The sequence below is a fragment of the Polistes canadensis genome, unplaced genomic scaffold, assembly GCF_001313835.1.
Source record: "Polistes canadensis isolate GaletaPanama2010 unplaced genomic scaffold, ASM131383v1 scaffold_37, whole genome shotgun sequence".
NCBI classification, from domain to species: domain Eukaryota; kingdom Metazoa; phylum Arthropoda; class Insecta; order Hymenoptera; family Vespidae; genus Polistes; species Polistes canadensis.
In genome coordinates this window covers 522,702-539,234 of record NW_014569584.1, presented here as the reverse complement: position 1 = coordinate 539,234, position 16,533 = coordinate 522,702, and the positions used below count along the sequence as shown (strand labels likewise).

Here is a 16,533-nt window from a genome sequence, read left to right as displayed (position 1 = left end):
ATCGAAAAAAAAAATGATGGTCAGTAATAATGTAATCTGTGTGCATTACTTTTTTTATTGTTGAAATTAGTACAAACCCAATTTAAGGAAAAAAAAACTGACAATTAGTTAAGACTAGATTTAATTATGCATGGATTAACTTTTTTCTCTATTGTTAATAACATGGTATATAATATAATAATATAATTCTTATGATATATATATAATATAATTCTTTATGAGATTTATTAATAAAAGTTTCGTTAGTTGTTTAAGTTCATTTGCAGCTGAAAAACTTTTTTTTTGTTTCTTTAACGGTGTTATTAATTTTTATCGGAAAAGAATATTTCACATGTTTATATATTAACCAATTAATATAATTATGGCAAACTCTTTGAAAAGTGCGTACATAAATTTGTTCTAAAATTAATAATTTTATCATTAACTTTTCTAATTTAAAAATATAATATAATTTGTATATGAATGAAAGAAATTAAAATTCAATTACTTTTCTTATTGTGTGTAAGTAATTAGTTAGAAATTTAATCTGTTGTTGTTGAATGATAATAAAGCATTATTTTTGCAACAATTTAAACATCTTCGTGCAGAATTAATTTTTGAAAATGTGTTTATTAGTACATATATATAATTCGGAAAATATTTCCCGAAAAGACGTGTAGTACTTAGTATAGTTGGCCTAGTTTGTTCTATTTCGTTCACATTGTATAGAGTATTGTAAGATTTAGAAGTCTTTAAAATTTTTATTTTTATTTTAATATTGTTATAGTAATGTTTATTGAAAGGTTTATATAATTTCATTTATATGAGACAGAAAACACCGCCTCTTTGTTCACTCTCGAATTTTCTCTCATTCTCACACACACATACACAGTATTTTCATAATAATTATTTATATTTTTCTTTCGTTTAAAACTCTTTTTAATAAAACATTAAATTGTACTAAATGAATAAAACTCATTTAAATTGGCTCGAATTAACGAACCTTAACATACGAAGTTTATCTTTGGTTTTTGATATTCCATTCAATTAAAAATAATAAAATAAAAATATAATATTTTTCAAATAAAATAATTCATGATTTAAAACATTTTTCAAACCGGTATTTTATGTGAAGGTTAATAAATATTATAAATGCTTCAGAAACAAAGTTTATAAAATCAGCAACTATTATTAATGATAAATTTATTAAACAAATTTAAATAAATACGAATCAAGCAATCGTGTGGGTGAATAGCCATGGAATAGCCATAAATAAACATTTACTAATTTATTACTGTATTGTTTTACGAGATCCTGGAAATTACAGGAAAAATGAAGAGAGAGAGAGAGAGAGAGAGAGTATGTATGAGTGAGAGAGAGAAAAAATACAACAATATTTGAATTTTATTTGATCACTGTGTAAATATCTACTATGTATATATATATATATATACATAGTAGATATTATATATATATACATAGTATATATATATATATATATATATATTGAAAAAAGGTAACAAATTAACTACAAAGAAAAATCTTTATGTTATTTTCACACGTATCTCATAGATATATAAAACGTGTAGTAGCGCATATATATTTATGCGTGTATGTGTCTGTGTGTGAGCATTTCCTGTGTAGTTTTTACGTTTCGTATAATTCAGAAACTTTTACAAAGTTTCAGTAAGTTCCCTATTTGGTAAGTCATTCGAATGATGAGTTACTACTCGAAGGAAACAAGTATATATAAGTATATGTTTATATGTATATACGTATGTAAGAATGTTAGAAATAGAAGCTTCTCTACGAGACTTTTCGTCGCCTACAAATTCACCATACGTACGATATTTTCTCTTCGAATTTACAAAATTGCTGAAAAGGTTGTGATCGTATTTTCATCTTTCGATAAAAGAAAAGCAAAAGCAAGAGAGAAAAAAAAAATAACGATTTGTTTGTTCCTATGGAATGTAAGGACAAATAAGAAAAAGCATATCTTAGATTTCCATTAAGTTTCTTTAGAAATGGGCCCCTTATATTACTTTTGTGAGAAAAGAAGAAGGCGTCCGATGGAAGTCTTAACTTAGGTTGAAAGCTTAAGTTTCAAGCTTAAGCTTAAGCTGAACGCCATAGTTCGGAGACAGGGTTAAGAAGAGCATATAAACCTAGCTATAAATTCACCGATAGTGAACATTTAAAGGTATATATTATGTGTTTGAAGTAGAAACGTGTTATTTTCCTTTATCATTTGTTAGATCAACGCGAAGAAAAATAAATATGATATGTAAAGAGAGATAACAGTAAGAAAAAAGAGAAAAAAGATAAACATAATTTATTTCTATGGTGGTTTTTTTTACATACTTTCGAGAAAAGAGAAAGAAATAAAAATTACAAAAATACGTAATGATAGAGAGAAAGGAAACTAATACTGCTATTATCATATTAGCAGTAATAATAGAACATGATGAGTTAAAAAAAAAGTAATACTAAATTTACTATCTATTATCTGATAAGTTGATAGCGAGAGAAAAAGGAAAAGAGAAATGTCATTTACTTTTATGGTTTTTATATAGTTTAGATAAAATATAGAGATAATTAAAAAAAAATTACGAAATTGTCAAAAATAAAAACTATTTATATATGATTGTGTTTCTCGAAAGTTAATGTTAATATATACGGAAAATATATAAAAATCACTTTTACATTTCAGTATTTATATATGACACTATTATATTACTGCACATATATATCGAGTATATATTCATAATTTAGTATAAACTTTTTGGTCATCCCAAAACTATTATAATAGTATAATTATTGTAGAACAATAATAATAGGATATGCTAAATAAAATAAAAAATAAGTTTTAAAAAGATTTTCTACTGGTACACTAAGAAATACTTATATATGTTACGGTCAATGTATTTTGTAAATTAACCGAAATTTATAAATGACAATGTGTATACAGTCATGAATTTCTATCGTTTAATTTCATTTACACGAGTTTAATAACACTTCTCTCTGCCTTCTGTGCTGTATACAATGCTCGAAATATATACATTAACTATAAAATATACATCAAAGTTTATACAGGATCATTTTATGACTTTGTTACAAACATTTAGAATAGAAACACAAAGGAAATCATTATGAACGACTTTCGAATGGGAACTCGTGTCTGGAAACGTTTCGTTTGATAATCACAAAACGTGATATGTGTGTTACCCATTCTAATTATAAGTAACATTGTAGAATAAAAAACTTTCTGGACACTGGTTCTTCTATGGAAATTATTTATAATGATCTCTTCTATCATTCCTACAAGTCTGTGAAATAGTGAAAGAAGAATCACCGTGTAAAGATATACAAAATAGATACATTGTAAATTTCATTGTAAATACATTTCATTGTAAATTTTAAATAATTGATATTTGTTTCTAATGCAAAACTTCAAAATTCTTATAACTTATTTTTTAGGATTATTAAATTTTTAAATTGATATAAATTTTATTTTTAGAAAAACATTTGATTATTATAATAATATCTTACTCAAACACAATGGAAACAAAATTGGTCTCACAAAAATATTTTCATCTACTTTAGATATAATATAAATAATATTATTATTTTTGTAAAAATAGTAATTCGTTTGTGCATTTTTGCATCTTATAATGTTTTTGAAACGATCAAGCATATCATATGAGATTAATTTTCTTATCAGTTATAATATAAACATATAAAGTTAACCTAAATACATCGTTTTTCCACTTTATCCAAGACAAAAGCGTAGAAAATATGAAAATTTCTTATCGAACGAGATGTCTCATCGAACGGAGTAACCCTTTAAAGGAAAATTTACTCTTGAGACTGTGGAAACCACCGAAGAGTGACCCACTTTAATCTGTAAATGGTTATAACGTGGAAAATGCGTTGGAGTAAAAAAAGGAACGTGAGTTCGCAGGTGTGTGTGTGTGTGTGTGCGTGTAGTTGGAGGCACATTTGTATGTATAAACATCAAAAGAGGTCGAGCGGAAAAATATAGTCGAAAAATCGATCGCACTTTTCAAGGATACTTCTATTCTTTTTTCTGCTTCCCTGCAATTAAATGCGTTCTTTCTTCGTTATCACCATTTCTTGATTAAAATCGGAAAAAATATTCTGCTTCGATCTTCCAATTATTCATTTTTTCACCAATGACTTTTCCTAATACTATATTACTATCATCTTGAATAAAAAAATTCTTTAACATTTTTCTATCTTCTTTTTAAAATCATTTTATACAAATATCACTTTTGTTTACTTTTTATAATAAACATATTATAATAAAATATAAAAGCCAGAGAGACAACATTAACAAATGGCAATATTAAATATTTTGCCACAAAATTCAAAACTTTAATAAATATATATATGTATGTTTGTATTATAACGGACCAAATAAGTAACATATGACGAAATGTATATATATTGGTATTGTTCAAAGGGCTGATTTCTAACGTTTCCTACGTCAAAGACGTTCCTAATCAAACCCAATAAATTTCAAGTCATTCTCATGGCACCAATTACGAAGTCCCTTCCAATTCGTACCATGATTACACGAATTACATATATAGATATAATGCATATATATATATATATATATACATATACACATACATGTACACGTTTAATAGTTTCGTATGCGTATACCTTACATCAAACGCGTTGCTTTATATACTACACCGGCAACCAATCGATCTTGCTAATTCACCTCATCCGCCATTGTTCCAGATAGATCACAGTATAGAGAGTCGAGTGGAATGACCTCTTCGAATGGAAAATATTCGACGAAATTTCAATCCTTCGGAAATACGAAGAGGACCTGGATTTACCTCGGCCGATTGGTCGAATATCGAAATGGTTTTCGAGTTCGTTTAATCATCATGGAAAATATTCAAGTTAAGACCTTGGGAATAGATCATTTTCGTGTTTGAGACGAATGGGAGAGAAATGGAGGGAATAAATAAGCTCAAAAAGTTAAGTTAAACTCTGTAGATATGTATATATGTATTATAATACATAGATGTATAATATTATTATATATATTATTATATAGATTATAATAATAGATAATACTATATTATTGTATTATAATACATAGATATATTTCAAGACCTCTCCCTCTCCCCTCCTCCCTCCCCTCCTCACCCTTTTATAACGATCTCAAAATTAATTTTATAGATTATTACGGAAATATAGGATGAAAATTGTCTTTGACGTTGTAACAACGTATTCGCGTAGAATACTAATAGACGATAATCATACTAAGAGAAACTCATATTTTTCTTGAGCTTAACATCATTATGTAAATGCTTGAACGAAATGACCCATGACATATCGATACTATTTCCAAATGGGGTAGTAGCTACGTTTGCCAAGAAGAAGCTCCGAATGAAAAATAATCGTAAAAATATAAGATGTGTTGGATAGGTCACGCTCTGAACACGATTATGTGGGAACGCGTTCGCTGAAAGCCGGCTCGGGTGGTAATACGTGATTCTTTTGATTAGAAAGAGATGGACATAGAGAGAGAGAGAGAGAGAGAGAGAGAGAAAGAGAGAGAGAGAGAGAAGCATAATTTTTTTCCCAAGGGCTCGAGGCTACAGCACGGAAAGGAGGTAAAAAAAAATTGCTAGGTAGTAATAAAAAAAAAAAAAAAAAAAAAAAAATAGAGAAAGGAGTAGTTCCAAAAAAAAAAAAAATATAATAATATATTTAAATCATAATTAAATATTAAAAAATATTATATTAAAGGAAGATATTCGTGAGGTATTTATAAATAAATGCGAATAAATTAGAAAATTATTAGATCGACGTTAAGGTTATATTCGTCAAATTTTCACACAAATATAATAGCGTGATCTAACTTAAAATAACTTTTTAGTTAGATATCAGTATTCTTGTCTTACAAAAGAAATTTAAGATATGATTCGTGCTCGACCGAAACGTATTCAACACGAAGTAAAGTGGACCGTGAGCGTGTACGTTGAATCGTCAATTAAAAATATTTAATTTACGTGCCGGCTTGTTCATTCTATCGATATCTATGTATGTACGTGTATCTACCGAATTAAATCGATGTTCTGTAAATGCAATTAATTCCTTAACGAATATGGTTCGGACTCGCGCAATAAAACCAACCCCTACCAACCCCAAACGAGCCTACCAACCCTATACGTAGACGATACTCGTAAAATTTTATGAAATTCGGGGCAAATAAATTATCAGACCCGTAGCGGATTTAATTGCGTCATCCGACACCTCGGAAGGTTTGTTGCCGTTACTATTGTTGGAAAAGTAGCAAAAGGATGATGATGAAAGGAATAAAGTAAGAGAAGGAGGAATCAGGAAGAAAAGGATAAATACGGGGAAAAATAAATTCGACTTTATTAAACGCTTGGAAAATTACGAGCTTCCACCCATTTACCGATTAATGTATTATTTGTTGCATTTTTCCTTTTTCCTTAATGTTGGTTTGATTTTTTTTTTGAAGTTACGATTTAACACCCTCGAATTCTTAACAATCGCAAATTTTATCTTCATCGATTTATTTTCTATTGCTATATCACTTTAGTTTTTATTTATTTTTTTTTTTTCTATATTCTTATAGAATTTCTCTAAAAGGAAAATTTGTCCATTGAATGAGATCCATGAAGACAGGTCATTGCACTCGAGCGAACATGTTGCAAATGATTCTCTTCGGGATTGATTCTAAACCGTTTGCGAGCTCACGAAGAAGAAAAAAGAAAAAGAAAGAAAGAAGTAACAAAATCGTTGAAATCTCTTAATCGATTCGATTCTTTGTACACAAGTTACGACAATTGTAAACGAGATGTTACATTACTCTCTCGTGAATGTTACGTTAAAAATATATAATGAGACATTCCTATTGCAATAACATTTGGATTAGTATGGTGGGAGACGGTTTGTAAATACATACGTTGATTTAAAAAATAAACAAATCAAATGATAGTGATCAGAAAGAAAATATACGACGATAAACGTGTCTCGATAGCTAGTACTGTAAATTCGTAATTACCTTTACAAAAGATTTAAAGGTGTCCTTATTCTATCGGAAAGGTAACGAGTGACTAGCTTGAAATTAAATCGATATCTTTTACCTTCGTCTTCTTCTTCTTCTTTTTCTTCTTCTTCTCGAAAAAAAAAAAATACGATTCTTAAGAAGAGAATCGAATATCATGCGGACGGCTATTACAATTAGAAAAGAATTAGTATTGTATGTAGAGTGAAGAAAAATGTTCACTGCGACGCACTGCGACGGATGTAAAATTTCTTATCTTCCCGTTTCTGGCTAACCGCAACGCGATATGTCAAGATATATGGGACAAATATAATGTATCTGTATACATATTTACTTAACTAAAAAAAAAAAAACAAATAAAAGGAAACAATAATATTGAAATGAATCAATGTATTTATTATACTTTTACTTTTTATATGTTTGTTTTTTTATTTATTCTTTCATATCATTTGTGAGCCGTTTCTTTTGAAAGTGGTATGAGTACAATTTAAAAAAACTGAAAAGAAAAAAGAAAAAAAAAAGAAAGCTTATTATGAAAAATCATTAAACAACAAAATTCAGGTAACGATAAATGATGTCTGATGTTTATTTTCTTGTGACAATTATAAAAATGACAGTAATAGAAACTAATGTATGCATTATATGTGCTGCTTTTATATTGGATTTGAGAAAAATGTGATGCGTCAGGTGCGTCGTTCATGTTATCAACGTGTAAAATACGAACAAAATTATATAATATAAAATAAATTTATAAAATCTATATCAATTCTTATTCTATTATAAAAAACTAACACAAAAATTATAATAAATATAATTATATTATAATATATAATATAATATAATATAATATAATATATATTTATTAAATTATAATAAATATAATTTTTGTAATTATTAATTATTTTCCACACTTATAATATTTGTGTGTGTGTGTGTGTGTGTGTGATTTCATCGTATATTAAGGTTAGTTTTATTGGAAAAAAAATAAGAGGTATCTTCGTGTGTTAGGTAAGTTTTGAAAATCAGATGTTTCATATTAAAGGGAAATTTACTTGAACTAATGTAATATATATATTTCACATTACAATAGTAAAAAATGTTTCCATCGAGCTCGAAAAATAGTTAATATACATGTTCCACTCTTGTCATTTCGTTACGAGAAAAGAGGAAAAATAAAAAAAAAAAGAGAGAGAGAGAAAGAGAAAGAATAGAGGAACAAAAATAGAAGGAAGATGAAAAATGACAGTTGAAGAGAGATAGAGAAAGGCAGTGAATAATAGTTCATCTTTGTCAGCAAATTCTCGGGAAATTTGCCCACATCGTTTTCTATCGAATATTGTACATAGTAGTCGCGAATATTACAAAAGTCATCCCTCGTGCGGAACGAGATACTTTTTCATATTTTTGATCATGAAGTCATTTGATTATGTACAATGGAAAAACGTGGAAAGAGAAAAACGTATTCCCGTAACAATTTCTCATTTTCTCATTCTTTCTCTCTTTCTCTCTCTCTCCCCCTATTTTCTCTCTAATTTTTTTTTTTACAACATGATATCAAACGTCAACAACGACGATAGCTCTTTTACCGCCGTCCGTGATCGTTACGAGGACAGTGCGAATAGTAAAATTCTTGAATATTCATACGCCGCTTTCAGGCAAAGAAAAGAGAGAGAAAGAGAGAGAGAGAGAGAGAGAATGATGAAAGAGGAGAAAAAAATAGTACAAACAAGAATTGGGGGATGGGGGGGGGTAGGGAATAATAAAAAATCAGACCCATACTCTCTCTAGCCTGCGTTCACTTTACACATACACACAGTTACTAGAAATTTATCAGATCTCTTTCACGGGTCGTATTTCACTACAAAACTCACTCCGAACGATATGATTTAACGCTTGCCACTTGTATCCGTTATCATTAGGAATGAAACTTGGCTCGGTCTTGTTTCGAAACCCCTCCATTATCCTCTTTCACATCCCCAACTCTTCTCATGTCTCTTTCGTTTCAACGAACAAAACATTTATACTCATCCACAAATAATATATATGTATGTATAATATATTTGTTTGCGATATTTTAAGGACAATTGCAACGAAAGTGTCACGTAATTATTATAACTTATAGAATATTAAATCGTTCGTTATAAAATTTGATAGAAATTAATTTCTCTGCGAATAATCACTTTTCTTTTTTTTTTTTTTTAAATATAATGTGAAACAAATTTGCTCAATTACAATAATATGTATAATTAAATTTTATTTATAAACTATAACATGAAAAATATTACGTAAAATTGGATTAAGTATGTAAAATACAAAAACATATTTTAAATATACGATAATATTGACAGGAATGATTTCAAATAAAATTTGGTAAAAAAGTTGTTAACATACTATACCAATGATTCCAAAATGTGCACTGCGACATCCTCTCTAATTTCTTCGCAAAAGACAAGCTCTAATTCATCCTATTATTTAATATAATTATTTATTACATTATTTTGTAACTTACAATTTGTTTTCTTTATTTTTATCTAACCCTTGTAAAAAATGATTAGCTATTTCGCAAAATATACTTGTTAGAATTTCATATTTTGGATACCTTAGGAAAATTTGGATCCAGCAGGGACGGTGAAAATCGAAAAAGTTTGGGAACCACTTTACTGTATAATATTTGTTGATTGGTAAATTTCTTATTTACGAAGAACTTTTATACCACATGTGTATTCATACTCATCAAATGAAAACAAGTTTACACCAAGCAAAACACAAGTGCAATTATTATAATATACAGAATAGTAATATGTAAGAACCATCAATATATAACCAAAATATCGAATAACGATTGTGCTTAATAAGGAAGAGGCTTGAACACATAATACATATGTATATGAATTTAAATGTTGAAAAACCAGATGCAACGAGTAACACTTTGTTCCTTGATGACACTTTGCCATTGATTTTATTAGCAATTTTTTAATGATGTTTTAATGATGAACGCAGGAAAGAGAAACCAAAAAAAAAGAATTTTTCCAAAGGAGATTATTCTATGATGAGAAATTTTCCAATAAGCTTAACACATACATGTAACGTATAAACCGTATAATAAAATCTACGCGGTAGATTTGATCGTTTCGAAATTGCACAACGATTATTATACAGATTTCGAACCGTTCATTTATAGGGGTACGTGTTTACTAATAGTTTTATTTTGATTGCAAGCTTATACGTAATCTTTATTAATACAAATATCATTTAATAATCAGGCAAATAATACTAATCGCATCACAAAAAGATATTTTATGTCTATCTATGCATTCATAGTACAGTCCGGGTGAGTTACTTAAGATCGACAACCTAAAAAACTTCTACAATTTTAGTGATATGTAAAAATATTTAAAGCAAGAGTTTTTTTGTTATCGAAGGAGACGCCAAGTTATACGGAACATTTTTTTTCCCAAGCGAAATCACGTGGGAGTTATAAAGATCATTGTTATATTTTTACACATTATCATGCATTTATGAATACCTAAAATCGTAACTTTTTTTTAAGACAATTTTAACGATCATCTAGGATTTAAAGTCATGAACGGATAATAAGAAGAAAAATTCAAATTTATCGTAAATGTTTTAGACTAGTATTCTGTTTTGCCTAAATCAGAATACTAATTATTTGGGTGGAATCTTAAAGTATCTTATTCGATATACTATGGTATATGGAATATTAAAACGACAAGTGTTTACAAAGATTACTATAAAATTTAATCATTTTTTTACAAAAAACATTCAGACAGAACAATTTTTTCACGTGGTCAAGGTGTATATTACAAATTCATTTTACTTTGGATTGATTTTTTAAGAAGTATGTTAACTTTTTCAGAAACTTAAAATAGCAATAGACGTTAAGTGGGCACGACATTTGAAAGATCATTTAATTCTTTCTATGGGGATGCGTTTTTGTTTCAGTTTATCAAAGTTTTAAGTATAATATTCAATGCAGTGGGAGTTATATTGAATCGTAGAAACCGTAGAAATCATTGAAAATGGCGAGAATATACCGGAAAATGTGTTTGTTCAATAAGATGGGACTTCTATGCAATTCCAATAGAGCAGTTTTTAAATCAACATATTCCCGTGCATGGCATTGTACTGAATTGTATTATAAGAAAATATTGATTATCTGAAATAGACAGTGAGGATACGAATATTCTCGTGATTCACTGTATGTGCATATGTGTGATATATTATTTACATATAATCGTTGTCGAAAATTTAATTTAATTTTAATTAACATTTCAATATATTTCCTAAAATATATAAATATAATATATCTATGCAACGAACGCATACAAATTCGTGTATTCTCCCGTGTGTACAGAATCTTTCGTTGAATCAATTTTTTATCGTACATACAGCCTGTAAACGCGTGCAAAACAATGAACATCTATCGGTTACGTAATTTTTCGCGAAAAACTTTAAAGTAAAAGCAGAAAATTGAGTGTTTCACTAAGTTCCTTCTTTTTTTTGTTTTTTTTTTCCGGTTGGATGGTACCCTTTCTCTTTATTTCTTTTTTCTTTTTGTTTAGTACGAATAGAAAGAAGTGAGTGATAATGAAAGCACAGCGAGTCGGACGCGTACTACAGCGGAAAATTGCTACGAAAGGGAAACGTAACGAAAATATGAGTGTGTTATGTCCTTGTTCTTTTTGATTTTTTTCTTTTTTCTTTTTTCTTTTTATTTAAAGCTTTTCCTTGAATAATAACAATTTCTGAAAATCTTTTGAATAAAGATGCGAGAGCATCCTCGAATTGAAATGTCACTGAAATACAGTCTTCTACATTTTGCTATTGAAAAATTCAATTTAAAGGTAGATAGACAGGGAGTGAGCAGTTCAAGCTTGCGCAATTGTTGACGGAGATTGGATTTTATTGTATCGAGGACTAAACTTTCGTTGGGTCTTGCTTAAGTCCCTCGTGACGAAGTATTTCTCTCGGATAAAGAGAAAAAGCGTTTTGACGCATTCATCGATGATTTTCTCCGCTTATTTCTTTGTCACTTTATAGAATTTTAAAGAAAAATATTAGAAACATATTTTCTTCGTAGTTTTCTTACCTTGATTTTTATTATTCATTGATTATTATCATTCTCGTAAAATGTTTTTTTTTTTATAATAAATACGAAGAAAATGATATGTCGTCAAATCTTATTTCATAGTGTATTTTTTTTTTTATAATTATTACGATAATTATTTGATTTGGCTATAGGAAAAAAAATTCTAACGATAAATATAAAGATTTAAAAAAGAAATAAATGAAATATTATATTTAAGTTTGTTGAAAAAAGTGATTAAAATATTAAATTGAGATTCTAAGTGACATAATTGTGTATATTAAAGATGTAAGATTAATGTTTAAGAATATTTCTTGGATATATTTAGTGACAATGAGTAAAAAGTACGTTATTACGAGGAGAAGATAATAAAGAGATATAGTGAAAATGTCAGAAAGCGGAGCTTTAAGTAAAGCTTAGCTTTAGGAAAACCGAAAGTATTATACACGTTCATCACTAATCTAAGCTCTCGCATTAGTCTTATATGCGTATAGCATATAGTCGGCTTCTAGTACTTTCTTTACTACTCCTATCTAATACAGTTTAATGCTCGACAGAAAGATGAAATGCCCATTCTCATTATTAAGCTCGGTTTATTTCAAAAGCTTCGAGTTGCCAGCAAAAGTGGAGTTCTCTAAAGTAAGAGCTTAAAATAGTTAATAAATCAACTTTACCGTATACGAAATAATCTAGAAGTCCATCAAGATGTATGTATAATCCAATCGTTTGAGTTCCCGACTACAAAGCGATTACTATTGTTAGTATTCGCACAGATATGGATAACATAGTATACAGTAAAATTCGTTTTCCTTTCATAGATAAATACGAGGGAAAAAGTATGTTTCTTTAGAATAGTAGGACGTATAAGTAACGTGGGTGTGTACGTAAGTTTTATCGGGGGGAGTAGAAAAATAAATTGAAGAATGTTATGTTACGCGTAGAATTGAGAAAAAGAAAGAGAAAGAGAGAGAGAGAGAGAGAGAATAATAACAGCTTCTGGATTGTATCTGCGTTAGCAACAGAGTTTAATTTTGATCAAGTACTCTCTTCTCTCTATCGCCGAACTTTGTGATATTTTAGTGGCAAAGGAAAAGAAATGAGGTCGAAGAGACTTCAGAGAAGAAAATTGAGAACTTCGAGTACCATACTTTTTATGTTCTCGCTTTCACCACCATGAATATTTCTCGGAAATTTAATTGCATAAGGAAGAGAGTTTGTAGTCTTGGATGAACGTAGTATCATGATGAAACAAAAAAACAAAAAAAAAAAAATGTATATCCTACCAGTAGAGATCGGACCGTATTGCATCAAGGACAACCGTTTTTCAAACTTTTCTTAGAGTAAGTAGATAGTAGTAGTAGTTGTAGTAGTAGTAGGTTAGAACGAAAAGAAAACTTCACGTTGAAGAAAAAAGTAATGCTGGTGGTCGTTCACGGCTCTTATTCCCGCCGAACAAAATGAGAGTTATATAATAAATTGACGTTGTGTTCTTAAGAAGGAAGAAGAAGGAAGAAGAAGAAGCAAAGGGAAAAGAAAAGGATGAACGAAAAAAGAAAGATAAAAAAAGATAAACCCTAACTCTGTCCCAAATACTTTTTATCCCGGTTCTTTGCTTTCATTTCTTTTCCTTTTTTTTCTTTTTTTTTTTTTATTCTTTATTCAGCTATCTTTTTGGAAAGGAACGTTTCAATCATTCCATCTTTTCACTACGCTTATTGACGTAAACTAGGCTTATTATTATTCTTAAGAAATGGGAAAAGAAAATATTTATATATACATTTTTTTTAAACATAACTTACCCAGTATAGGATTGCCACGATGCGTTGCCAAACCACCAAGAGTTAAAACGTGAGAATGATCGGCCGTCACGACGATCAGAGTTTCCGTAAGGTCAACTTCCTTCATGACTGCTCGAACTGCTTTTTCCAACGCTAAGGTTTCGTCTAGGGCGCGATAAGCGTTATTGTAATGGTGGGCATGGTCTATTCTACCACCTGAAACATAAATCGTCAATTTTTTCTTTCGGTTTCTTTTTATTGTTTTCTCTCTTTCTCCCAATCTCTCTCTCTCTCTCTCTCTACTTCTATTTCTATATTTATATTTGAATCTATTTTTATTTCTATCCCAATTTCTTTTTTCTATTTTACGTTGAGAAAAAAAGAGTCTCGTTTCTATACTAGCAACGCGTCGAAATTTATGTTACGCGTAAATTTGTTTCTTACAATTCCAAGCATAAACAGAAAAAATCATTGAACTCGAGTCATGTGATTCCAACGTTGAAAAGATTCATTTATTCCTGTTATACAATATATTTTATTTTTGTCTTGTTTATCGTTCGGTAACTGTAAAAAATCAGTTCAGTTCTTGGGTAAAAAATACAATATTTTGTTTTTCTCATATCATTTTCAATTATATTTTTGATATCATAGAATCGAACATCATCGGGAAGAAAAAAGTGATTTTTGAAATAGAAATAAAATCTAACACAGTGAGACGCGGCGAAACAATATTGATATTTTTCAGAATATTTCCCATGAAATTTATTACATAGTTTTCAACTTGTCGCGTCGAGACTAGTAAATAAAAATATAATATATACAACGTTTATTTATTTTGTAAGACTTTTTCACGTAATCGATCGTCCATAGAAACACGCTCATAGTTTTATGATATTCATCGAAATATATTATATGTTTTTGAAGTTATATACTTCTTTTGGCGCATTTTGGAAAGTGAAGTTATATGCGACCGAAAAATCAACACCACGAAGTTGTCGATATTTTTACGATGCGCGGGCAAAACGATTTCAAATTTACGGCATGAAGTTATTCGTAAATAAATTAATTAAATTGTACATATTAATTAAAACCTTTATCAATGGTATTTAATATCTTCATTTTATTTTATCATATTATATAAGTACATACATCAGTTTTTTTTTTCTAAGTCTACGCATAAAAAAAAAAAAGAAGATAAAAAAATATTTCTAATTTTTCTTACCCTCCACAAAGAGAAAGTATCCTTCCGGATTCTTCGCGAGAATATGCAATGCCTTTAAGGTCATCTCTGTCAGAGAAGGATCCCCAGTACTGTTCGTGTTGCGATCCACATCAAAGTCCATGTGAGAATAAGCGAATAGTCCTTTAAAATAAGTATAGCTATTTATTTACATGTCCATTCTCTCTCTCTCTCTCTTTCTCTTTTTCTCTCTTCCTTTATACACAATTCCTATACATGTGTTTATATATATATGTATATGTTTGTGTTTGTTATTTCCAAACGCGACATTTTATGCCCGAATGAATATTGTGTTTTAACACACTGACAAATAACACGCACACAGGACGCGTGTGTATAGAACGGAAGGATTGCTACAAAAGAAAAGAATCAACAATATAAAACGAACAGTACTACTAGCTTAACCGTACAAATAAATTGCTACGTTATTAATCTAAAAGTATGGATGCAATGTTTAAAGAAAAAAAAAAAAAAACAGAAAAATAAAATAGAAAACAAAATAAAACAAGAAGTAAATTAAATCAGCGGAACACGCAAGTTCCGACTTTTTATATTTTCTAAACCATCCCGTTTGTTTTTCTTTGTTTTTTTTCTTCTTCTTCTTTTTTTTCATTTTATTTTATCGCCAGACCAAAATCGAATCGAGTTCTTTATAATTAAATGTATAGAAAATTTGTATTTGAGCTAACCTAACAAGTAATTAACTTGTCGTGGATCAACACTGTCGAATTGTTCCTTATTGGAGACGTATCTTGAGGAAACTTTTCGTATACGATTATTACGAGACCATTCCTCGATTAGATTTCTTCCATCTAATCTTCTGCCTTCTTTGTCAGGTTCTTCCGGATCCAATGTCACTTTGGGAACAAAATGACGCCTTCCACCACCAAGAATTACCTAAAATTGAATAAATCATTGTCAACGTATATAGAATTTTATATATTCGTTATTGAACAATTAAAACATAATCTAATTTATAATATCAATCCTAGTAAATAGAGTTAAAAAAGTTTACGCATTCAGATTAACGAGCTTTTGTTTTATATCTGAAACAAACTAGTGTGCCCGTGCAAAAGCACCAACGCGTACCGATTTAACTCACTATCGCTATGTACTATTGCGTACCAAAATACGATGAATTATTGTTGGTTCGATGAATTCGCTTGTTGGATATGAACGAACAAATCTTCTCTTGCGTTATACGTTTGAAAATGATTAATATATTTGAACGATACAACGGATATAAATTTAAAAGAACAACAATAAAGTAATAAACAAATATATTTAGAAATAAAAACTTATGCTATAATATATAAACTAAAATATAATTTATATATTTTAATATATA

General features: G+C 29.0%; 1 protein-coding gene across 2 annotated transcripts in view; it reads right to left on the bottom strand.

Moving 5' to 3' along the window:
• The window catches only part of LOC106784537 (alkaline phosphatase-like), a 123,117-nt gene that overhangs the window by 17,287 nt on the left and 89,297 nt on the right, over nt 1-16,533 (bottom strand). For both annotated transcript variants that reach the window (XM_014744209.1, XM_014744210.1), the window contains 3 exons: nt 15,875-16,082; nt 15,168-15,308; nt 13,967-14,161 (listed from right to left, as the gene is read on the bottom strand). In XM_014744209.1, the coding sequence (XP_014599695.1) occupies nt 13,967-14,161; nt 15,168-15,308; nt 15,875-16,082 (544 nt within the window). The remainder of the gene's footprint in view (nt 1-13,966; nt 14,162-15,167; nt 15,309-15,874; nt 16,083-16,533) is intronic.